This window comes from Actinia tenebrosa, unplaced genomic scaffold (assembly GCF_029948245.1).
Source record: "Actinia tenebrosa isolate PJP-AT-01 unplaced genomic scaffold, QUT_ActTen_1.0 PGA_scaffold1__47_contigs__length_23844297, whole genome shotgun sequence".
Classification (NCBI taxonomy): domain Eukaryota; kingdom Metazoa; phylum Cnidaria; class Anthozoa; order Actiniaria; family Actiniidae; genus Actinia; species Actinia tenebrosa.
The window spans coordinates 2,413,862-2,438,257 of NW_028292578.1; the positions used below are offsets into that span (position 1 = coordinate 2,413,862).

At 41.1% G+C, this 24,396-nt stretch overlaps 1 protein-coding gene across 1 annotated transcript; it reads right to left on the minus strand.

Moving 5' to 3' along the window:
- On the minus strand, positions 1 to 24,283 carry LOC116296358 (polycystin family receptor for egg jelly). The gene is made up of 23 exons (XM_031704368.2): positions 23,823 to 24,283; positions 23,698 to 23,737; positions 21,914 to 22,612; positions 21,489 to 21,661; positions 18,689 to 21,370; positions 18,056 to 18,370; positions 17,234 to 17,495; positions 16,764 to 17,115; positions 15,960 to 16,402; positions 15,144 to 15,307; positions 14,410 to 14,586; positions 14,076 to 14,201; positions 13,742 to 13,909; positions 11,559 to 11,843; positions 10,303 to 10,923; positions 9,550 to 9,745; positions 9,133 to 9,293; positions 6,749 to 8,150; positions 6,102 to 6,189; positions 4,721 to 4,898; positions 3,936 to 4,101; positions 3,009 to 3,206; positions 1 to 2,363 (listed from the first exon to the last, which is right to left on the minus strand). The coding sequence occupies exons 1-23, from the start codon at positions 23,871 to 23,873 to the stop codon at positions 943 to 945; spliced, it is 10,368 nt and encodes a 3,455-aa protein (XP_031560228.2). The 5' UTR covers positions 23,874 to 24,283; the 3' UTR covers positions 1 to 942.
- Between the last annotated feature and the right edge of the window lie 113 nt (positions 24,284 to 24,396).

Genomic DNA, 24,396 nt, shown 5'->3' on the forward strand with positions numbered 1-24,396 from the left:
GCTATTTATCGTGCATTTTATTAACGGCTTGTTGTCATTCAATAATAAATGTACTAAGTTTTCCAAATGCTCGTAACAGTCGTAACACAGTTGTAGAAAAATTTTACATGATAACAATGGATGGACAGTAGCATGCTTACTTAGCCAGGCTCCTTGGAGGGGAGGACTCCAAGGCTATGACGATAATAACCATAAATGATGATGATGATAATGATAATAACACTAATAATAATGAAGAAGAGGATGATGGTAATAAGACTTACAGTCAGATACCGCTTGATTTGATTTTACTGAAAACCTACATTTTAGGATAACTGTCAAACTAAATGTAGAGGCTGCTTAATGGAGTATTTATTGTCCAAGAATATTAAACCAACTTTTTCACTAATTTTTACATGCATATTTTACATGATGTGAAATACTTACAGACCCATTGCAGCACATTCCCAATGCAACTCTACATGGAGGACGAGGGGATAATATAATTATTAATTGTTTTCCTTCTGGGAATTGGTGCAAATGGGCCTACTAGCCATTCCGGGGGGTTAAGGGAAAAAAAATTAAAACTGGGTCGAGTTGGTATTGCAATGCATTGTGGGGCTGGTTCAGAAGGCATTTCCAAGATGCCGTCTATTTCGTGCTAAAAGAATCCCACAATGCTTTGCAATGCCAACTCGACCCAGTTTTTTCCTCAACCTCGGAATGGTTCATAACCTCAAATGTTGACAAGGCCAAGGCGTTTTACAGAAATTGAAAGGTAGCAATAAGAAATCATGCAAAAACATTGAATATATTTTGTTTTTTCATGCATAAATGTAAGTCTTAATAAGGAAATTCTCATATCGATTGAAACCATTGTTTTCATTCTTTCGAGTGAGCAAAATTTTTAGAACGTGAATGAGTAACGAGAAACATTAGCGCCATCAATTGTAAAGTGTTTATTCATTGTTTTTTCACCAAAGCTTCATCTTCTTCGAACCCCAAATTAAAGGATCCTTCATCATAACTGATCTCGAAGTTATCCAATGCGGCGTACATATCATGCCTGATATTTTCACGTTCCTCCTCTATCTTTAGATCCATCTCAGCATCAGCATACGAGTGCTGCACACTGACTCCCCATTTCTTTTCCATGATATCATCCAGCATCCTTTCCTCGGCAAAATCTTGGCAGTAAAAACCTTTTAACGAGTCATCAAGGCGCGTAAATCGTTTCGCGATTTCGGATTCTATCATCGGTGCGGGCTTGGGGTGCCGTTTGTTTCTCTTCTTCTTCTTCAAACCCTTCATGTCTTCTTTAAACTTGTCTTCGATTCCTTTCTTTTCGACTGGATCATCGACGTCAATCTTGTTGGGTAACACGCCAGTTACGCGACGGAAGCTCTTGATCATGTACTCCACGACCTCAAACTCTGTGTCGGAACTTCCAACCTGTTCTTTGACCTCGGCAAACACGTCCATGACGATGGTAAGGAACAAGTTCATGATGATGAAGTTACCAAACACCATAAAAGTAAAGAAAAAGATGGGTCCGATGATTGGTTGAGCGGTCTCTATTTGGCCATAGTCAAACGCGCCGAGCAGAAGGCCCATGACAGACTCCGAGGTCGTCACAAAGTTGTAGTAAGATCCCAAGTCTTTGCCACAAACAGCGAAGGCAAAAAGAGCGTACGCCATGAAGAACACAAAGAACACAATGGAGAACGTTGCTAAGGGGCCTGCGGCACCTTTCAGTGTCTGTGCAAGCACTTGGATTCGCGGGTTAAAACGAAGGAGTTTCATTCCTTTGAGCCATGTGGTGAAGACCAGCAACGCGACCATTATCATGAAGGCCTCGCTCCATGACGCCACACGATCAAAGCTCACAAACTTGCCTGGATTGTTCTCTAGCTTTGAGATAGCACTTTCGACCAACTTGATACGCATGAGAAACATGGAGACGCAGACGAGAACCAGAATGACCATAGTAAACTCAATACAGTTCCAAAATTCCTTGAAATAGCCTTTTCTCAATTGATAAAGCTGCTTGCACTCCTGGTAAATGAAAACCGCAAAGAAAATCAAGATGAAAAACTCACAAACAACAACAAGTGTTTCCATTCCTCCCCCGGTTGAAAACAGACGAGAGATCTTCAGATCCGTGAACAAGAAGACACCATTGGTCGGGAGGAACTCGACCACCATTGTCATGATACAAAACAGGTTGGAGACTGCGTTGTACGTTGATACTTCTGTTATTACAGCTCGAGTCTGAGAGTCGATCCAGGTGTAGTTCTTAAGGGCGTTGATGACTTTAGAGGCGTGTTCTTTTGTTTCACCTAATTCTGCTGCGTATCCTCCGCCACCATATGTAGAGACGTACGCTGGTGAGAAGAAGAATATCATTATCACGATGGTATATCATGTTAATGTAAACAAACAAGGTATGAAATAGCCTGGAAAAAAAACCAAGTACTGAAGGAGCAGGACAAGCAAATAGTAAACAGGTAACCAAAAAAAGTTTAACCTCAAGCAAACAACAAACAAACAAAGCAACAATACAACAACGAAAAAAGATGAGCAATAACGAAACAAAACAAACAAAAACATCCAACCAACCAAGCAATGAAGCAAACAACCAGATACGTATATAAAAAAAAAGAAACACGGGAGACGAAAAAAGAAAGCAAAACAAAAACGAAACGAAACAAACCACAAACAAACAAACATAACAGCCAACAAAACCATGAAACAAAAAACCAGTAAGCAAACAGACAAAACAGTAAACGGATAGATCTATAAACAGCCAAAGAGCGCGCAAGCAAGCAAAGAAACGATATACAGACGAACGAACGAACTGGCAGAAACACGAGTGGACAAGCATGAAACAAAACAAACAAGCAAAGAAATAATAAATGGAAAAACGAATGAACCGGCAGAAAAATGAGTAGCAACAACAAACAAACGAAAAAATAACAACAACAACAACAACAACAAAAGGAAAAACAAATCAAAACAAGCAAACGTACCCATAATAGGCATGGTGTCTAGTTGACTTGAATCATTGAATTCCCAAGATTCAAAAGTGAAAGGCGGTCTGTACAGCGATTCATTCTTAAGTGGTTCCCAAGCCACGTCATACTGACCGGTATCTTCACTAAAATACCCGTACCAAGCTGAACATGGTTTGATGAGTCTTCGGAACTCGGTGGGAACTTTACAAGACCCTAGGATCGAAGGAAACATGAATGCACTTTTTTTAAATTGTCTGACGAAATATTATAGACAATTAAGGTATAATACTAATCTATTAACAACTTAAACAACTTACTCGTTATTTTAAGCTGCACGGTTGCTAAATAGCGCTTCAATCAAGATTCAGCCCGTAAAGTCCTCCACTGGTTATAAATGTAAAGTGCACTGAGACAATGTGAAATGCGCTATGTATGGCCCTCCAATGATCATTGTTATTATGGAAAACCTTGTACGGTAGAGACCCTTTAATAAATCCTTCAATGCCTTATTTTACGCGTTTAACATCGAATTTATTCTTTGGCTATTTTCTAATGAAAATTAGAATAATAAATTTGACGTCAAACGTGGAAAATAGAGAATTGTGGGACTTATCAAAAACTGAAGCCAAAGCACTAATTGAAATATGGCGACCATTTTGAATAACTATTGTTCTGGACTGACTAGAGGCTAACTAGCCTCGTGTTCACATGGGGACATAATGGCGACGTATGGAGTGTATGGCGACGACCATCATCCGGAAACATTTTGACGCAAAATGTTGCAGAACAAATGTTAGTCGCATAACCACCTCAAACGCAAAACCGGATCAGCTTTTTTGTGCAACGGGCTGGTAATACGAGCTACATTAACGTCGCACTTTGCAACGTAACGATATTGCCCCTCGCATGATTTTGTTGAGTCTTTATTCAGTCATCACCAACCTTTCTCGACCCTTAATTGTCTCAAGCGGGCTCCACCTACGACATACGCCAGTCCATCTTGAGTGAAGCCAGGTTCAGTTGGTCCTCCATTATATTCTGATGCCTTGAATAACCCATTAATCAAGGTTGTTTTCGCCCACTCATAGAAGTTTTCTCGAGTGCTGATCTGATGAAATCAAATGTTAGTCATGCAATTGTTAAATTATTTTGCTTTAAATTATGAATTTAACTATATTATTATTATTATCATCATTATTATTATTATCATTGTTATTATTATTATTATTATTGCATTGGTTGCATTGGTGAGACGAGCGTGAGCGTCGCCGCAAAATAATCGTGCTTCAAGACAACAGGAAGTACACACATGATATAAAACCATTACACGGTTACGGTGCAATCAGCTATGTTTATTAAAACCAATGAGATCATAGCGAGTCAAATCTACTCATTTTTCCATGAATCACATTTATATAACAGTTTCCATATGACTATTAAAAGCTCACGGCACGAACGCAGTCGTGACCCGGCAAGACATATGCCAGACCAATTACATTGCGCCAAGAATGTACTCTTCGTCTAATCAAATACCCGGAACACGGTGCGGACACGGTCCCGCCAATCATGACACTGCCAGACCACACACATTGCGCGAGAAAAGAATTAAACAATCAAAATTGTTGAAAACACCACGGCCACGGCAAGGCACGCATAAGACACTGAGTTTTTCACTGTCATACGAAAACTGCATTAAGATTAAGAAAAGTTTTACATTTTTAACTTACCGACGAAAACCCTCGAATGCCGCCATAGTGGCCTTCGATGAACGTGTTATACATGGAGTCACGAAAGAGATACGAGGTTGGATCACTATGTGAATAACTGACGATACACAGGCATGCTACAAAGAACACGTACACCACCACTTCTTTGATAGCTGCGTTCATTTTCATCTCCTTGAACCTGATCAACAGAGATGAAACAAATGGCTAAGTTATCGATCAGCTGAATGAATCGTCGCTGCCTGTCATGTGCTATCAACCAGAGAGTATTCTATTTCCTGGTATCAATCAGCTGAACGAATCTCATGTATTTCTTTATCAGCCTTCAATGACAGGCAAACACTGCCCGTCATGTGCTATCAACCAGAGAGTATTCTATTTCTTGGTATCAATCAGCTGAACGAATCTCATGTATTTCTTTATCAGCCTTCAATGACAGGCAAACACTGCCCGTCATGTGCTATCAACCAGAGAGTATTCTATTTCTTGGTATCATACAGCTGAACTAATCTCATGCATCTCATTAACAGTCTAAACACTGTCCCCCTTGCTCAATCATCCATGTTCATTTCCATAGAACACTTGCCATTCGGCTTGTGTTGAAAGGAGTTTATGTACGTACGGCAGTGGGTGGGGGGAGAGTGAGCTTTATGAGGATAAGGCATGGAATGGGCTTTATGAGAATGAGCCATGGAAAGGGCTTTATGAGGATGAGGCATGGAAAGGGCTTTATGAGGATGAGGCATGGAAAGGGCTTTATGAGGATGAGGCATGGAAAAGGCTTTATGAGGATGAGGCAAGGAAAGGGCTTTATGATGATGAGGCATGGAAAGGGCTTTATGATGATGAGGCATGGAAAGGGCTTTATGATGATGAGGCATGGAAAGGGCTTTATGATGATGAGGCATGGAAAGGGCTTTATGAGGATGAGGCGTGGAAAGGGCTTTAAGATGATGAGGCATGGAAAGGGCTTTATGAGGATGAGGCATGGAAAGGGCTTTATGAGGATGAGGCATGGAAAGGGCTTTATGAGGATGAGGCATGGAAAGGGCTTTATGAGGATGAGGCATGGAAAAGGCTTTATGAGGATGAGGCAAGGAAAGGGCTTTATGATGATGAGGCATGGAAAGGGCTTTATGAGTATGAGGCGTGGAAAGGGCTTTATGAGGATGAGGCATGGAAAGGGATTTATGATGATGAGGCATGGAAAGGGCTTTATGAGGATGAGGCGTGGAAAGGGCTTTGTGAGTATGAGGCTTGGAAAGGGCTTTATGAGGATGGGGCGGGTGAGGTTTGGGTAAGAGGAGAATTATATAGTCAATATTAAGAAATAAACAAGTCAACAGTGAGTGAATTCCTGGTCATTGGTATATCTTAGTCTCACCTCTGTTCTCGATCTCTCTTCAGCTTCTCTTTGTCTGGTGGCTTCAGACGGATCATTGCCTTGGGCTTCATTCTTTTGTCTCGTTTTACTGATTACAAAGAGATGCGATTATTAGCGTGAGCTACCTGTGTTGAAGGAGCCAGAGGCGAACGGGAACTGCTAATTTTTCCAAGCAAGATTCCAATTTCCAGGAGAGAGATAGGGAATTCATATCGAAAGAAATATTATGTCCAGTTAGCCATTCGAAGGTCGAGGAAAAGACTGGGCCGAGCTTGCATTGCAGTGCATTGTGAGACTGTTTTAGGGTACGCCGTCTCGGAAATACGTTCTTTAAAACATTCCCACAATGCACTGCAATGCCAGTTCGACCCAGCCTTTTCATCAAAACTGGAATATCTAATAGAGGTTTTGCCACGTCATATGACGGCAGTCATGTAAGATGGCAGGAACAATACAATCGTTTTACATAAGAAATAATTCAATTCCCGAGAGCAAAGGAATTCTATTGTTCTGCCATCTAACCACAGGCAGTCCAAGCTGTATTATGGGCGCACGTGATGGTGCAAAACCTCTGTATCATTATATTTCTTATTATTGAGGTTAATGTTGAGAACTACAAACAAAGATATCCTGACTGTGGTACTCACCAAAGGCGCCATCCGACTCGTGCAAAAACTCTTCGTCCTCTAACTTTTTCTTGTCATCATCATCTTCTTCTTCGGGTGGCTTCTTGATGATGGCGGCAAAAACAAGAGCAATGATGACCACCTTGATAGGTTGGCTTATGAGGACATCTTGAAAGAAAGACACCAACATGGACGACAACCACTGCGCAGACTTCTCCTTACCGAACTGAAGGCCGTACAGGACGATGAAGAAAGCACAAACAAAGCAGGTCATTCCGCAGACAGCCCAGCCAACGTACAAAAACCAGTAAGGAAAAAAGTTCTTCTTCTTTTTCTTCTTCTTCATTTTTTTAGCCATCTCCTCTCGTTCCTCTTGCTTGGAAATCTTGAAGTTGATATCGTCTTCGCCCAGTTCAAAGTCCATCATTCCCTGGTCGTCGGGCTCTGTGAGGTTGACACGGCTGGAGTTGCTGAGATTATCCATACTCTGACCCTGGGGCACCGTCAAACTTGTACGACTATTACTGCTTAGGTCCAAGAACTGATCGTCTGGATTATGGTTCTTGTGGAGAATATTTATGAAGTCGTTTTTGGGCTTATTGCGATCAAAAAAGCAGAAGAAAAGCTCGTACAACCACCAGTGCTTGCGGTTTTTGCGTTCCTTCATCTCGAACGCTGTCGGTTTGGCTTCGACGCCCCGGAAAACTGAGACGATGAAGATGTTGGCGGGAACGACCACAAGGCTACTCATGATCCCGATACCGATTTGAGCGGGACTGAAGGAGAGTGGTCCAATATGGATAGTCGATGACGGGTCCGACTCACCACCGATGTTATAGAACATGGCATTGGCGAGCATGGAACAATACAAGAGGGTCAAACAACAGGACAATCGCTGAAGGCGGGTAAAACGGCTTCGCGCTGGCCTCATGAAGATAGAGAACCATAAGTGACCATCTGCAAGCTTTGTTTGGGTTGTGGAATAAAATAAATGGTTGAAGCTTGTGATCTCGTCTTGGCCGGCCACTGCAATGAGACGATCTACTGTACCATCTCCCTTCTCGACAGCCAGCCACGATTCATTGATGAACAGGTATTTTTTATCATTGTTCAGGTCTTCAATAACCACACGGCTTAAGTACCAGGACGGAGATCTACCGGAGTTGTCATGCCAGATGTGCAAGTAGTTGAGTTCTCCGAGGCTTTCGGGAAACGTAGCCAGGAAGATATCGACTCCACGACGCGCGAACGTCTTGCGCTTGGAATCTTTGAGGATCCTCGGCTCTGTTTCTCCTTCATCGCCTGCCAACGTGAATAACACCTGGGATGTTGTACCAGCTTTTTTGCCGAAGCCAGTGTAGACGGTGATCTCGTAGTGAAAGCGGTCTAGTGGGTCGTTATCTTCGAGCGGAGTTACCCCAGCCTGTTGCGGAAGGAATATATGATTAGTCTAGTAATACAATGCTGACAATAATATAATATACCATGAAGGACCAAGGGACGAGAGAAATCGACGGTGGTGTAGCGGTAGGGTACTCGACTCTCGTCCCTCGGGTCTCGGGTTCGTTTGCTGTACTCAGCATTACATGTGAGTAGAGTTTGTTAGGTCTCTCCCTTGATTTGAGGGTATTTCTCCGGTTTCTCCAGTTTTACTCCTTCCGCAAATCTTAAGTTAAATTCAAATATGATCTGTGAGTTTGATCTGTGAGTTAGCCATGCCCTGACTTAGATCAGCCCAGAGGTTGTTTCGGGGTTCGATCTGTGAGTTAGCCATGCCCTGACTTAGATCAGCCCAGAGGTTGTTTCAGGGTTCGATATGTGAGTTAGCCGTGCCCTGACTTAGATCAGCCTAGAGGTTGTTTCGGGGTTTGATCTGTGAGTAAGCCATGCCCTGACTTAGATCAGCTCAGAGATTGTTTCGGGGTTTGATCTGCGAGTCAGCCATGCCCTGACTTAGATCAGCTCAGAGATTGTTTCGGGGTTTGATCTGTGAGTCAGCCATGCCCTGACTTAGATCAGCTCAGAGATTGTTTCGGGGTTTGATCTGCGAGTTAGCCATGCCTTGACTTAAATCAGCCAAGAGTCTGGATCCAGAGCATCGATAACATTTGAAGGTTACTTTGGATGATCACCGGTACTCATCAATCGTACTTTATATTTTGCATACGAAAGTCATTAAATAGGTGTATATAGACAATGGAAATCAAGGATATTGAATGATAGGCCGCAAGAATGCATTACAGAAATATTTTCATCTACAATATTGAAAATACCAGCTTTATAGATCATAATATAGAACCAAAATACATCAGACATTCTTTACGCGCGCGGACAAGTGTAAGTGTACGAAAAAACGATCGGCAAAAATAATAATAAAATATATTTTCAAGATATTATTAGCATACCCTCTCGACGTCCTTTTTGTCCTCTCTTCGAGCGTACACAGCGAGGATAAGATACACCAAGAAGATGGTTAGCACAGTAGCCAGCGAGATCGGGTTCTCAAGAATGTTGACGTTGAAAACTTTGCTAAAGTCGATGGGGTTTGGCGCGGGAAAGAAGCTACCTGAAAACAAAAAATGGTAATAATGAAATAATATGAATCGCATTCATTTACTGTGACTAATAAACCTCTTTACCTTGGCCGTAACATTTTCTCATACCAGACCGTGTGTCATTTTCTAGAGTATCATTTCTTTGTTTAATGGTTCATGCGCATAAGAAGACCCATGAATATGGATACAACTCAAACAAACAATATCGTCAACTCCGTTGCATTACCGTGATCATTTGCCATGTGATTTTAAAACACCTTTACTTACTTGCAAGTGAAAGCTTCGTGACCTTCTTTCTAATAAACCTTTTCCTCGTGGCTGGAGTTGCTTGACCGCCTTGCACCGAGGCAGCGGGGGTAGGAGAGTCGAAGATAGGCGAGGCAGTTGGATCCATGTCATCATCGTCTTCAACACCAGGCATGCATACGCAATGCGTGATATTCGCTCTAGTCTTGTTGCCAACCTGATTAGTAATAGGATAGGTATCGATATCATTCCCTAAAACATAGCTCACCGAACCTGATTGGGTAACTTATATAGGAATAAGACTGGACCTGATTGGGTAACACATATAGAAATAAGACTGGACCTGATTGGGTAACATATATAGGATGAAGACTGGACCTGATTGGGCAACTTATATAGGAATAAGACTGGACCTGATTGGGTAACATATATAGGAATAAGACTGGACCTGATTGGGTAACATATATAGGAATAAGACTGGACCTGATTGTGTAACATATATCAATAAGAATGGGCATCATAGGCTTTTTGTAACAAAAGGTCACGTGACCCTACCTCCCTTAAAAAATGAAGTTCTGTCAAAATGAACATCAGAAATGAAAAGAGCACCTCGATATTAGTAAGAAGGCAAAGTTTTAGCTCATAATGTTGGCTGTAGAGGAAAGCTTGCCATCCAACGCATTTTCCCATACAAATCCTTATAAATCCTTTTGTATTTAATGCCATTTCTCCTGGGTTACATATTATAAGCTTTTTCTTTTTTGTTTTACTCACCACGCATCCATTAGTAACCCATTCATTTGTCTCGTCATCAAAAGACTTACAAGCAGGTAGATAAATCCTCATAGCATAACTATCATTAACGCTTCCCAGTTCATCCAAGTTTATAGCTTTAATCCCCAAGTAAAACGATCCCGTCGTTCCGTTGTTGAGTACACTCCCGTTGACCACGGCAAGCAGCTTCTCTTTCACCCTCACGTGATTGATGACGTACGTGAAGGGGTGTGGTCGTCGCCGCATCTTCGCTGCCTCCTCAAGACTCGGGAACGTGTGATTGAAGTCGAAATGCATCGCACTTGGTCGTTTTTCAAATCGGATCATAATCGCGAACTTGATTTTTGGATGAAATGATTGGATTTCTACAGCGATGGCCGAATCGTTGCTCGTGCGGTTGAACTTGTGGACTCTCATTGGTGGATCATCCGCGACGTAGTGGTTGAGTTCCATCGGTTTTATAGGGTTCTTTACTAGGTCCCGCGGGACGAACATCTCGAGGGTTTGTCCCGCGAGATCTAGAGGCTTGCCATTACCATCAGTCAGAGCCAAGCCAATGGTCTTTGAGTTCAAATCGTTTGCTTTCTCGTTTGGGAATGGATTATCTCCCATCGCGGTCATCTGCAATAAATAATTTTACTATAACTTACAAATTTCTCGCACGCTGATTGGCTATTTTTTATCATCAATAAGAGGCTGATTATAGTCTTGGGAAAGACTGTTGGTGGTGGTGACTGACGTTTTTACAACCTGAACAGAATTCTACTTCAAAAAACGAAAGAAAGTCGATGGTATTTGGAGAGAATTCTTTTCGTATTCAAGCAGTGAGCGCCAAAAACTATTTTCTTGAAGAAAGGCTGTTGTACAAGGCTAAAATCTTGTTATTCAGAAAGTTTAACTTGTTTGGAAGTGGAGATGACCGATGAAAGTGGAATCAAAGTGTTAACCCAAAGCAAACATTTTATTCGAAAATGAGGTTTGGGCCTTCATTTGCTTATTTCCCATATATTTTCTATAAAAAAAGCCTGACAAAGCAACATTGTAACACAAATGCAACGAAACATCTTTGTACAATTGAAAATACCGCTTCAAACAGGCATCATAGTACGTCAGTTTCTAACTGTTTAAAAAAGGTTTTGAGTGGTAACCCAAAGGGAAACTTGGGATCAAAACTCATACGAAAGTCTAGGTTTTGGCGCTCTTTGCCATTATTGCTCATTATTGAAAAAAACTTCTCTTAATACATAATACTGTACCGTTGAACCGATGCCACTGGTTGCTCCTTCCTCAGTCGTCGCGTTTGCACCTCCAAATAAAGCGGCAGGGTCCGGTAGTCTGAATCCCCCAGTGTCACCTTCATTCTCATCATCGTCATCATTTTCGGCTCCTAAATCATCCAGGTTCTTACGCCCAATGGCGAGGTCCATGTTACCAGTTTTGATGGCCTTGGGCTTGTCTCCTGCTACCAGCTGCTTCATCAGTGCACCACTGACTTTACCTACTACCTCTAGGGCTTTCTTGGTGTTGTTCGTGCTCTTACCCTAAAAATGTGCATTGCATATCACGTAAGATGGATGGATGGATGGATAATAATAATAATAATAATAATAATCTTTATTTAAGCACGGTAACTCTATCAATATCAAGATAAAAAACTTAATGTTGCTCTACCTAGAGGCCGTAAAAACTATATTAACAAATGATAATTATGTAAAATATACAAATGCTACACTGATACAATAAATATACAATTGAAATAAGATAATAGGTTAATTAGATATATTTCGTAGAACTAAAACGATTAAATATTAGTTGTCATCAGTGCAAAACCTATAGCTTTTTATTTTCTTTTTAAATACTTTTAAGGATCGTTCTTCTTTTAATGACTGAGGCAGAGAATTCCAAAGCCAGGCTCCAGTAAAAGCAAAACTATTTCTGAAATAGTCAGTTCTGGCTTTTGGAATTTGTAAATTTTTAGAAGAACGCCTTAAGTTGTAAGATTGAGTACCAATCTGGCTGGAAAACATATCTTTTAAATAAGATGGGACGATATCATTGACGATTTTGAACATCATAATGGCCTTTTGTTGCAGTCTTTGTTCATTTAAAGGTATCCATTTGAGTTCATTAAAAATTTGACTCGTTCGTACGCTTAAATACGGTGCGCCAGTAATTATACGGGCTGCACGGTTTTGTAGTTTTTGTAACTTGCTAGTTAAAGTTTCGTCGATACTGTCCCAAACTAAACAGCAATAGTTAAAGTAAGGCTCAATTATGTTCTTATAGATTTTGATTAGATAGGGCCTACTTAAAATTGGCTTAATTTTCTTTAACGTGCTTAGGTTACATGCAATCTTCTTTTTAATGTGCTCAACATGAGAACGCCAAGTCAGATTTTCATCAATATAGACGCCGAGACATTTTGTTTCTTTAGATGGATGGATGGATGGATGGATGGATGATGGATGATGGATGATGGATAATAATAATAATAATAATAATAATAATAATAATAATCTTTATTTAAGCACGGTAACTCTATCAATATCAAGATAAAAAACTTAATGTTGCTCTACCTAGAGGCCGTAAAAACTATATTAACAAATGATAATTATGTAAAATATACAAATGCTACACTGATACAATAAATATACAATTGAAATAAGATAATAGGTTAATTAGATATATTTCGTAGAACTAAAACGATTAAATATTAGTTGTCGTCAGTGCAAAACCTATAGCTTTTTATTTTCTTTTTAAATACTTTTAAGGATCGTTCTTCTTTTAATGACTGAGGCAGAGAATTCCAAAGCCAGGCTCCAGTAAAAGTAAAACTATTTCTGAAATAGTCAGTTCTGGCTTTTGGAATTTGTAAATTTTTAGAAGAACGCCTTAAGTTGTAAGATTGAGTACCAATCTGGCTGGAAAACATATCTTTTAATGGATGGATGGATGGATGGATGGATGGACGGATGGACGGATGGACGGATGGACGGATGGATGGATGGATGGTTGGATGGATGGATGGATGGATGGAATGGATGGGATAGATGTATGGATGGATGGATGGATGGGATAGATGTATGGATGGATAGGATGGATGGGATAGATGTATGGATGGATAGGATGGATGGATGGATGGATGCTTGGATGGAATGGATGGGATAGATGTATGGATGGATGGATGGATGGGATAGATGTATGGATGGATGGATGGATGGGATAGATGTATGGATGGATGGATGGATGGGATAGATGTATGGATGGATAGGATGGGATGGAAAGAGATGGGATTCAAGGAATGCCCGTATTGTAAACCCAACTCCACCCCGTAGTATTTTCCTAACCTCAACGATTCCGAAATCATTGAAAATGGTGGACAAGCGAAATAAAAGACCAGTCAGAGAGCCATAAAAGTTAAATTTCAAAGTTAACTTACCGGGTCTCCACCAGTTGAGTTTTGCGCTTTTTTTGCCGTCTTACTCGACGCACCGACCATATTTCCAATCCCAGAAAACAAACTCTTGGCCGTTGTGTCCAAATTTCGTGAACTATCTGCGCCGGAGAGGTAACTGCCCATGTCATCCATGGCTTTGATTGACGCTTCCTAAATATGAGAAACGACGATCAAAATCTAATACTAACTGATATGATATCTTATCGTCAAGTCAGGTATCGAGCTACCGCTACCCCACCCTTGATATTAAATCTAATGTATCTAAATCATTTTTGACAAAAATCTTATAAAGAAATAGCACACATTTCCTTCTGACCTGCGCATCTTCCTTGACTTCGTCAGTGGCCTGGGTCAGAGAATTCAAGGCTTCTCCTTTCTGCGCAACACCGTCAAATGAATCCGCGGGCATGTTGGTCAGCGATTTTGCGATCTCACCACGGAACTGAATTACGAAACATGAAAGATGTCAAGATTTTAAATGGATATTTTTTATGACATTCATAAAAGGTCTTATCTTCTTTAAAAAAATACTTGTGTTGAGAGTATCCCCAAACCTAGATCAGTCCAGTCTTCTGAATAATTCAAACCTGAATAATTTTCAGTTATTGAAAGCAAAAAGATGCCTAGTATCGCACAATTGACCCACTTACGTTGGCTCTTTCATCTTGGGCAGCATGGTCACTAGCGTTAGCCTTCTCTGCTTTAGAGTTCAGCACCGAGCTCACAGCGTTCGTTACTTGGGTCGCTTCTTGTGGGTTTCCTGAACCTACTGCTGATGCTACACTACTACCAACTTGATCGTAGTCTACCTTGTTTGGTTCAGTAACCTGGTCGAGAAGAAACTTGATTAATCACGTGGCAAGTGGCATAGTCACGTGAGAGTTAGTCACGTGATGACTTCAATTGATCATGCAAGCATATGAGAAACGCTGAGACGCTTAAATACCACCTCACAGGACTCAGAGGTCACTAGTGTGCGCGTGGATATTTTTTCGTTAAATATCTTGTCCCGAGTGTTTGCGCGCGTTATTTATCGTGAAATTCCGCTGGACACCATGCCAGAAGACGGTATAAAAGCACTACACATAAAATAATGACTATAATATGTGTTTAGGATGCATTGACCGTCTCATTTAGCTTATGCTACCAGAGAGCAAACGGAAGAAGCGAACAAGTAACGTGATTCGCGAACGCGCACTGGCGATTTTCCTCTGAGCCCTATGACCACCTCGAGACTTTTCCTTTTTTTATGGGTTGGGTTTTATCTTTAGTTTTTCCCCCGACTACTTTGGACTTCAATACTGTCTTTTTTCGATGCTGTCTTCATTCCCACACATACAGGCTACTTGTGGCAGTTCTACTAAGGTAATGACACCATGCTTACCCGAATGCTAAATTTGGTGGAAGTCGCCAGGAAAAATTTATCCATGACTTTGATCCTGACTTCCATGGTGTAGTTGGTTTCAGCTTTGCCGAGTGGGAATACCGCTGACGTTACGGGCTCAAAGCCGGTGAACACAGGAACAATGTCCCCGCCATTGGCTAATTCTGTAACAAGAAAGAAATGTAATAAGACGATAAAAAGAGGCTATAACCTGCCCCTTATTCTACCTGTCACCGCTCCCAAACACACGTGTACTTTTGGGAGAATTAAAAAATGTTTTGGAGTGTATAAGAAATAAAAAAACGATCGCCTAACGTGCACGGCCCTGTTCCCAGTGAGGTATGCATGATTTGCACATCGAGTCGGAAAAGCGAAGTAGTGGATGATCTAGTGTCCAACATGCAGTTTTAGTATTCTCCACAATTCAACAGCTCAAATGTCTCTCCTATTCTCCCCTACCCCCCCCCCCCCCCCCACCCCTTGCATGTGACGACAAAGCAGCTCAATTTGGAGGACAAAACTAAAGAATTTCAATGTCCTGAGAATTGGAAACCTATTGATGTCTCCAACGTACTGCAAGGGGTATGTTAAAACACGAAAAATGGGAACTTGACTTCCTACCATTACCACTACCTCTCTTCCATTCAGCTATAATGTTAACGCTAGGAGGATTACACAATATGAGCGATCCATACAACTACCTATCATATACTGTAAAGGCGTATCCATATCTCACAGTTGTCACACTGAACCTTGAAGTCTGTCTCTATTGTTCAAGCTACATGGATTATGGATATGAACGATCCACGCACCTACCTATCATATACTGTAAAGGCGTATCCGTATCGTCCCAGTTGTCACACTGAACCTTGAAGTCTGTCTCCAAGGCGAACCCTTCCAAGGGATTCACAACACACGTTCCTCCAGTTGGACCTACGTTAACTGTAAACTGGTACTCCACGAACCCACCCGGGTAGCCACCCGGCTTCCACGCGTTCAACCTCAGGAAATACTCTCTCCCTGGTGTTAAAACCTGAGGTTTGATAACAAGGTTTCCCTTGTCTGTCCCCGTCGTGGTGCTTGCGGCCCAATTAGTTTGTTTGACCCACGACTCCATTTTGGTTTTGTCTTTGCCCAGGTCGAGACGGAACAGCGACCACTCGTATCCTAGTTGGTCGGTTGGTTTGCAGTCGACGCATAGTGTTTCGAGTACCAAGCGCTCCAGAGGATTCATCTTTTTCAGGCAGTTGAAATTGCACCTAAAAACAATATGACCTTAGATTGTAAATGCTGATAATAGCAACGTTTACAAAGCTACGCGATTAAGGTAGTCAGACTCTTTCTTGGTGTTGCAAGGCACCTGAGGCATAAAGACAATAAAACAATAGCCAAAGATAACGAATTTGGAGCTAAATAATACAATAAAGGTTGCAACACCAAGAAAGATCCGGTATCCCCCTTGGCTACATCGTCCCATTGAGAGCAATTACAATCAGTTGGTATCATTTTTTTTTTTTTTTTTTTTTGCGAGTTATCTGCTCTTCTATTTCTAATGTTGCGCCTCAATATTAAAATCGCAAGCGCAAAATATGAGAGAAAAATGGCCTATTCTCACTATACCTTAAACTCATTGTAGGTGGTTGTCCTGGTAAGATCGTGACGGACTGCTCAAACGAAGCCGACCTGCCATCCTTGGTACAAATCAGTTTAAAAATATAGATGGCATTTTGAAGGAAGTGGCCTGTGTATACTTGAACTTTGTTCTCTGTACTATTGATAGTATAGACACCATTGCCCCAGCATCCCCCTGTCGGGTTCGGAGGGTCAAATTCAGATGGGAACTCCTCATCCTTCTTGCGACAAGACCAAGAGTACGTGATGCCAGTTTTGTTGGACGGGTTGTCTGGGTCTTTAGATTCGCTGCCATCGAGGACCATGTCCAGTTCGTAACCTACAGACCGACGCTGTCCACCTGGGTGTCAAGTAAAAAGATACGAAAGTACAATTGAGATTACAAAGAGAATCATGCGAGGTATACCCTTTGCTTGTGGGAATTGAATTCTTTCTTATATAAAAAAAACAACACAAACCTTTGATAACGACTGTAAGCTCAGAGCGTTCTATATCAATCCAGACGCTGTGCGAACTAGACATGTGAGAGATGTCTCGATCCCGTCCTATGAAGCTGACCTTGAGGGAAAATTTCAGAGTCATGAATGGGAAGAACCTCTCTCTGATCTTCATGGCTCCGGCGTCTAAAAGGTTCACTTTAGCAGGAAGATCAAACATCTTGACTTGTTCCGAAGGGAGCTTTATTGGCTTGCTTGTGTCATCAGGGTTAGCCAAAGTTACCTGTGTTGAGAAACGGTCGTTCAGTCATAACAACATGACCATCATCTTCACACAAGGATTCAAACACTATTCTTAAATACCAACAGCTCTAACTTGAATATTTAAGGAAAACGACTCTTTGCGTGAGTTGTAATCAACGCATCTTCTTAATCGCTGCCAGTAAAGAGATATCATAAATGGGAATGCTGTACGTTTGACTTGAAAAACATTGTCCAAATTGAAGTCGCACACGTATATTGAGGATCTAAACAATAATGTAAACTAAACGCTAAGGATTTAAACAACTTCAAGAGTATGATGTTATCATTAATAAAACAATTTCGAGCAAGCACTTCATCCTTGAAAAAATATCGTGCAGCCAATCCTTTAAAAAGAAAGAAATATCGACCAAACAGAAAACAATACGTTCAGGGGTTGCTACAAAAAGATGAATGTTGTGCAACATAAATTCCTACAATCCCCAACCTCCCCCCCCCCCCCCCCCCCCCCCATCAATTATCTATGGTCTATTCCTAAACGAAGCCGAGTAACTCTTGGAATAGATTTTCATTATCTCCTACCTCGTAGGCCTTCCATATGAAAACAATACTGCGTGCAACAGGACATCTGTACTTGAGATCAACACCAAGAACTAACGCTTCAGACTTCTTGATTTTTCTGGGGTTGCTTCTAGTTCCAGAGCTATCGATCTTGACCTCAGGCTGCAGGCAAGGGAAGTCTTGGATACTGACTGAAGTGGTAGACTTTGACATGGAGACGTGGTTCCAAGCAGAAAAAACCACTGTGTAATTCCCCCTCTGGGCGTAAGTATGTGTATAATTGTAGCTGTGTTGGTCTTCAGGGATCTTGATGAATGTCTCATTTGGAAGGAATACCTGGCATTTAAGAATAGGGAATTTGATAAGTTCATTTGAGGGCCATAAGTTCTTTATTGTAAACTGTTAAATGTTCCCTCTTGAAATAAAGTTTATTAAGAAGAAGAAGATGATGATGATATTGATAATGTTGATGATGATGGATAAAGATGTTGATGATAATGTTGATTGTGATTATGATTGGATAATGATGATGATGATGATTATGACGATGATGATGATAATGGTGATGATGGTAATGAGGTTGGTGGTGGTGGTGGTGGTAAAGGTAATGATGATGATGATAATGATGATGATGATTATTATTATCATTATTACCTGAGGTCTGCATGACTCGCCACCGAGGCGTACACCTTGGTTATCACCTAGTGCTAGCAGGAGACAGGAATCTGAGCCACGAGAAGCTACACTGACATAAAAATGCGTCGGGTCGGTGTAAAACGCTGGGAAAGTCGACTTGACTAAAACATTACCAACGGGTTGTTGGATAAAAATGTCTATGCTTGATGTCAGTACCTCCAGCACGTTGTGTACTACTACTTTGACGCTGTAACGCGAGGGATTTGTGAATGTATGGTTTGTCGTGGGGACGGTTGACTCGTTTAATGAGCTCCCATCGCCAAACTTCCAGCTGTAGCTTATGTCTCCTTCTTGTGACAACACTCTGAAGACAACAGTTTCATTGACGGGAAAGTATACATTCTGCGGCCCAAGACCTTGTTTTAAGACTCCATTGACTAGACGCTGGGACAAAATTGTAACTGCCTTTATTTTTTGAACGCGTAGAATCGTTTCCATGACGACACTACTGACATGGTTGCTGATGTTCACCCTTATGACGTAAGAGCCTTCCTTGGTGAATTTGTGATTACGACTTAGAGGTTTGAGTTTAAGAGGTTCAGGCGAAGACACAGGACTGCCGTCGTTAAACATCCAAACACACTGCCCACTAGTAGGCGCAGTTACGTTTTGTAAAACACTAAGGTAGAACATAGCCATCCCAGGGTCAAGACTCACTGGGGAATTCGATTGAAGGATCATGTCTTGGACTGGATATTCAACGACGATGGAGTAGTTTAAAGTTTGCACGACAGAGCCGAGGGCGTTTGAGACTGTAACGATGACGGTAAAACTATCGTCCGTTGTATAAGCGTGCGTAAAAGTCTCCTCCCCTGCCAAACCTTGTCCTTGACCATTCCGCTGCAGAGAGCTGTTCTTACCATCGCCATAATCAACCTTGTAATGTAAGCGGGAACCTTTGAGTACTTTGACATTGAAAGGAATTTCTTCATAAACGCGAATGTACCGTTTACTGCTCGTGATGCTAACGGTGTCTACTGTCGTATCTACTGATATATCAGTTGATGTGCGGATTGTTCCAAGACGATTAGTGCAAGAAACTGTGACTTTGTAGGTGTTTATAGCATTATAGGTGTGCGTCACTGGTTGTCCCGTGTGGGATGCATCCGTTCTAGTCACCGAACCATCTCCAAAGTCCCACGTACAAAAGTATGTTGTTCCCTCGTTCATTTGTATTGTCATTGAAGATACACTACCGAGCTTGGTTGCAGCACCTGCCACTGTCAATCCCCTCAAGGCTTTCAGCTCCTCTACGATAACTGAAGCATTTAGTGATTTACTGATCGAGCTAATGTCATTGTAGCATTTTATTTTGACCTGGTATTTCCCCGGGCTGGTGTACTTGTGCGTCGCATTGGCTTGATCTGTCACCAAAGCAGGTGTCCCGTCCTGGAAGTCAAACGAACACTTAAAGTGTGTCCCTTCCTTAAGGTAGCGAGTAACGACCATATGATCTCCCACAGACAAATAGATATTGGAAGTGACGTGCTCCACAGGAATGCTGAATTCAAGTCCGACAAGAGGAATCTCAACCACGGCGTAACAGGTAATCGATACATTAGGACCAACACGATTGTACGCATAGACGGTGACCGTGTAATTCCCTATAGAAGCGTACTGGTGAGCCGTTTGCACTCTACGACTATCAATACCTGTTGTTACGACTTCGTATCGACTTGTCGCATCGCCAAAGTCTACGATGTAGGTGATATTGGTGCTTCTAGAGGCCTCCCACTCGATCACAGTTGGTTGTCCAATTGCTTTTGCCTGAATCGGACACTTAGAAAACTTCAAGGCTGTAATAGGATCATAGACATATATTATCCTAGATACAGTAACACTTCCCACGGAATTCTCAGCAGTCAGTCTGACCAAGAATACTCCTGCAGAAGGGAACGCGTAGTTGATGTCGCGTGTCTGGGTCTGTAGCTTAGCTCCGTTTCCAAAGTCCCACTTGTAGGTTGAATTTGAGCCTTGATGGTGGGGCACGCTAAATGTGATCGTATCGTTGGTATTGACGATATCGCGGTAAGAGAAAGACACATTTCCTATTGGATAGTCTATAGTGATGTGTGTAACCTCGGTGATGTTCGACGATACACTCTTAATGCCTGTCGTGTGAAACTTATCACTTATAACAAAGCGCGCTGCGTGCGCAATGTGCGCAGCAACGATAAAGTGCTTCTGAAGAACGGTGGGGGAGGTAGATCGTAGGAGATTGTCACCCACTGAAAGTGCCGATGTGGAGTACTGAAACGCGCTACCTTCTTCGGCAGGAACATTTTTGTAGGCAAGCTGTCCCGAATCTGATCCCCAACCAATCACATCTCCTTCTTGGACCTGTGGCTGATCAGGAGGAAGTAATGCAACGATATGATGGCCAAGCTCCTTGATCTCTGTTCGATGCTGGAAAATAAGCTTGTAGTCGACCGGTGGTGTGTTAAAATTGTAAGGTGAATTTGAGGCGCAGCTTCTCATGCTGTCTTGCGAGTTGGGTAGACACCTCTTGCGGAAGATGCAAAAGATTTCGTTATCTGCGCATCGACGCTGGTGTAGGGAGATACAGGATGAGGAGGAGGACATACAAGACTTGCTTGAAGCACAGTACACCTGTCCAGAAGTACAGATCGGCCGGTATATCTTGAGAAAGGAAAAAAAAAGGAAGTAAATATGCAGCTATTTAGGTTCTCCCGAGCAAGTTCCCAGTAGCCTTAGCCTTGCGTATGCCACAGACGAAGCTATTGATGGCTGCGCCTACCTGAAGATTAATAAATCCAACTTTGATCGCCTCAAAGTCCCAGTGTGTTACACGACCACTGTGGTGGAATTCATGAGCAGGGATCACTAGGCTGCCAGTAATACTTAAGGGTGTCGATGGAAGCGTGTCGTTTGTTTGGGGTACCACAGCTCCAGTACTGTAATACTGAGCACCTTTTATTTATGACAGATTAAGGAAACCAACATTAGAAAAAAAAGATTTGAATCACTCGAAATACAAAAGAAACTTCTTCGCAATATTGAATGTATCAGTGCTGTATGCAATAATCAAGGTATCGTTGCTGTGCGCAATATTGAAGGTATCAATGCTGCGAACAACATTCAGCGTATCAATTCTGATTGGCTAAAGAAGCAAATTCAGAAGGAAAAAAGGAAAGGACAAAATCTCACACACAGAATACTCACTGATCGAGAGCTTCTCAGAAAAAACATTAGAAAACACAAACGTAGTATTGACCCGTGACCCGCGGGACAGCGTCCCGTTACACTCCACCACCTGCCCAACCTCAGCCGATCTTGGACACGATAACTTCACAGCAAATGACGGATCGTCAACGTTGTAGACAGACGAGGTGGATAGTGATCCCGATATCGCATTAGACGCGGTGAACGTAACAACATAGGAGCCTGGTAGTTCATAGATATGGCGTACGTGAGGCTGATTGGAGGATTTTGATATGAGCGTCCCATCACCCAGATCATACAAGTACGATACATCGCGACCGTTAGTGAGATTTCCATAAATAGTAACAGGTTCTAATATAGGGAGAGTTTTCACATGATGTAGAGAGAACCCAAGGATTCTTTCTCTTGCTGTGTAGATGCTATTTTTCATCGGACCCCCGCAGCGAAAAGACTTTGCTGATTCAGGCCAACCGCTAGAGCCTGTGCACGGGATATTACATTCGGTGTCGCTTAGTTTCGGGGATTTTGGGAGAGAGTTTGCACACAAGCAGAGCTTTCCGTTTTGTAAGGCAGCGTACTTGTACTTGATCCCACATTGAATAACACATCGAACAGGACTAATATCGGATGGATCGTAGTCTCCTGCACTTGACTGGAATACTCGTGACTCCTCTGACTCGGAATAGCAACCGATGTTTTCTGTTGAAAACAAAAAAAATATCGTTTTTGTCTATCGTCAATGAGAAATATAGCGCTAACCTACTCTGATCTAGATACTTTCATCAAATAGTCGTATTAAATTATATATTTGCATTACATTGTAAAAACTTTAAATGTTGAATTATTAAAGTTACATATTTACTATGAGTTGCACTACCGTCTTCCACATTGTTTCACGCTAATACGTTTTAGGATTGCTTCGTTATTTTCTAAGAGAAAATCGTTTGCATCCAGTAGAGTGTCTAGGGTAACTATGTCAGAAGCAAATCGAAGTGTTTGCGTTAAACGCATTACAAATTCCTTACACCTTTTACCGAAGGGAATAAAAAGAAAGGAAAGGAAAGGAAAGGAAAGGAAAGGAAAGGAAAGGAAAGGAAAGGAAAGGAAAGGAAAGGAAAGGAAAGGAAAGGAAAGGAAAGGAAAGGAAAAGAAACACAGCAGATCAACTATTCTAGAATCATCTATTGTTGATTGAATCGAAAAAATAATAATAATAAATCAGAACACCGAACAAAATATATTACATAAGTACTTGAAACGTTAATAATTTAGTATTTCAGATAATTAAAAATTGATCATAGAAAAAAGATTTGTTCCCGAACTTTTTTAAACTAAAAACGGGCTTCCTTTTTCATTTAATAAAATACGTAAACTCTCAACTACGATGAAACAGAATTCAAAGATTTGATTCAAAATTATCAGTTAAAAAAAGTTATTTTAAAGCTAAAATGAAATTTTGTTGGGATCCAGAACTTTTCAAAAGAAATACCAAAATCAAAATGAAATTTCAGGGGAAAAAAATTAAAAACGTCTTTATGGCGTTTAAGAATATCGAAGATAAACCATACTTCTTCGGACTCGTTATTTTCGAAATTACAAGGAGTAAAATCAACTAAAAAGCCTGAAGATTTCCACCTTTTTTCTTGAACGAAGTACAGCGAACGAAGCAGTTTTAGTTGTAGCAACTACGTAGCATTATGGTGTTTTTTAAGTAATTATTAAATTACTTTATAGTAAATATTCTTTTAGTTAAGTTATTTAAAGATTTCAGTTAAATTCATTACCTTCACTTTGTATCTGTGATTTCTGGCCAGCAACCAAAGTCTGCAACAACAACAAGAAAATCGAATGAAAACTTTATCGTGCAACAAACCCCTGTTTAATTTTCTGTATCAAAAAATTCTCTTACCAGAAAGTTGACAATAAGTAGAAAAGTCTGAAAGTTTTTGAAGTACATCATTATAAAGTTTCTTGGCGGCAAAATTGGAAGTGCCTTGTCTTGTTTAGGGAAAGAAAAAATTGGATTTCCACCGAGCAGTGGTTCGTCGTTGTTGTCTTGTCAACAAAGTTGGTCCTACTGGCGAAGAACTGAAAAACCTTGCAACACAGACTTGCAAAGTAGTAAATACTTAATGAGTTTGGAGCGAACTTATAGCCAATGGGATCGTTACTTTAGAAACTTGTTCATATTCGATGAAAAAGAAATAAAGAAAGAGGGAAACATCCAATAAATGGAATGTTGAATGAATGTTTTGGTTCAAAACATTTTTCCTTACGCGATGTGCCGATTTGGTAGTTCGACTTTTCTTCAGAAAACTACCTCTTTTGCTTTCACAGTGTACACATTTTCTACTGCAAAAAAATGTTATAACATTGAAAATACTATCGTCAAAGTAAAACTCGGTAGCCAAAACCTAGGACTTAAATTAGGTTAGCAAACAAAATAACAGACAAACAACAAACTATATTAAAAAGACACACAC